This window comes from Echinococcus granulosus (genome assembly GCF_000524195.1).
Source record: "Echinococcus granulosus chromosome Unknown EG_S00169, whole genome shotgun sequence".
NCBI classification, from domain to species: Eukaryota; Metazoa; Platyhelminthes; class Cestoda; order Cyclophyllidea; family Taeniidae; genus Echinococcus; species Echinococcus granulosus.
The window spans coordinates 102,647-104,096 of record NW_020170549.1 but is presented as its reverse complement, the minus strand read 5'-3'; the positions used below and the strand labels follow the sequence as shown (position 1 = coordinate 104,096).

Sequence of the window (1,450 nt, the reverse complement as noted above, 5' to 3'; positions counted from 1 at the left end):
TACTGCTATCCGTGTAAGTTGGTACCCATGACTGAGGTTGCACACTCTACGCAATGTGTGGGCAAGTGTGTATCGACGTCTGTGTGGGTGCCGCAACCCGTGACTGAGGTGGTATACACTTCACCATGTGCGACGCCGTGTGGATGGTCGCAGCATTGGTAGAGTGCACGTACGCCTGAGCTTGTGCTCGCACCCAGGCTTGTGAGGAAGCCTCCTAGTTGCGAGGAGATGGAGGAGCCAGCCGAAAGTGTGCAAGCTCTCCTTTAATTACTTCCTGCTATAAACACATCTGTATTTCTCCTAGTTCAGATATTCTGTACCAATTAATAAATAGATGATTGAGTGGGATTATGTGAGTCTAAACATATGGGTGAGGCAGCCATAATGAGTTGTTAGTGGCAATGTGGAGGGGGGAAATGGGTGCGGCGTTTGAAATTAGGTGAAGTCACCTCTATTTCCATGTAAACACTCTTACAAACAGTTATCTGTGAATTATTTGCAATAAGTACTATAAACGCATCTGTATTTCTCATAGATCAGCGAATTATTTGCCTTAAGTGCTGTCCTCTGACTCGTTTAACAGTTCACGTGGTTCTATATTTATAATTTCATAAATGAAATGTGACTCTTGTTTAGTCACTGCATTTTAATAATTATGAGAGTGAGCAGCATTTAATTTTCAACTACTTTCACTGCAGCATTCACATTTGCATCTCATTCTCTCACTGCCGATAAAGTGGAATCGCAAGTGAGACTGAATCATGCTAGTTTAATCTGGACTGCCATTTCAAGTGTGGTCTGGGCTGTGAGGTGAATGTAACCACACGACCTGTCCGAGATGCCGCAATATGCATGTGGTGTGGGAAGCAATACCACCTCGTGTCATGTCCTGAAGTGCATCATCATGCACGGCGCAGTCTGCGTACTAGACAGTGTTTGGTATGTTCTTGGGCGATTGTCTTCAAGGAAGAGAAAGTGATGGATATTAATGTGCCTTGTTTTCAGCTCGTGTCCGATTCGGCGCATTTGTTGTAAGTGCTTAGTAGTTTTGTGCACTTGGCATCTTGAATTGTGTCCTCGACAGTGTCTTAGGAAAAGCAAGTTGCATTAGTTGGGCACTTTGCGCACAGGCAGATGTGTTTGCAAAAATCATTTGATGCAAGCAGCTGGGAGAGGTGGTTTTGGAAAGCAGCCACTAACGCACATGGTAGTACTTATTGGCTAAGTGTTTTGAATGGCCTCAGGGGAAGGGGGTTTCCGTAGTAGGTGAAGTAGTAAAGCAAAAGTCTAGTAAGCTCAAGTAAGAGTGGGTTACAGCCAGCTCATAGTGGTTGAGGTATGGATCAGAGTAGTCAGCACACATGTGCCACACAGCTGAGATGGTCGTGAATGCACCATGTGCTGGCATGCAACACAGTTCTGTCCACCATCATGAATGCCGACTTACGGC

The 1,450-nt window shown here is 45.2% G+C and overlaps 1 protein-coding gene across 1 annotated transcript in view; it reads left to right on the top strand. All coding sequences in view use genetic code 11, as the record gives it.

The window, feature by feature from the left end:
- EGR_09820 (hypothetical protein) overlaps positions 1-1,450 on the top strand; it is a gene marked incomplete at both ends in the record, with an annotated part of 13,696 nt that overhangs the window by 2,471 nt on the left and 9,775 nt on the right. The window contains one exon of the mRNA XM_024499069.1: positions 699-748. Within this exon, the coding sequence (XP_024346521.1) occupies positions 699-748 (50 nt within the window). The remainder of the gene's footprint in view (positions 1-698; positions 749-1,450) is intronic.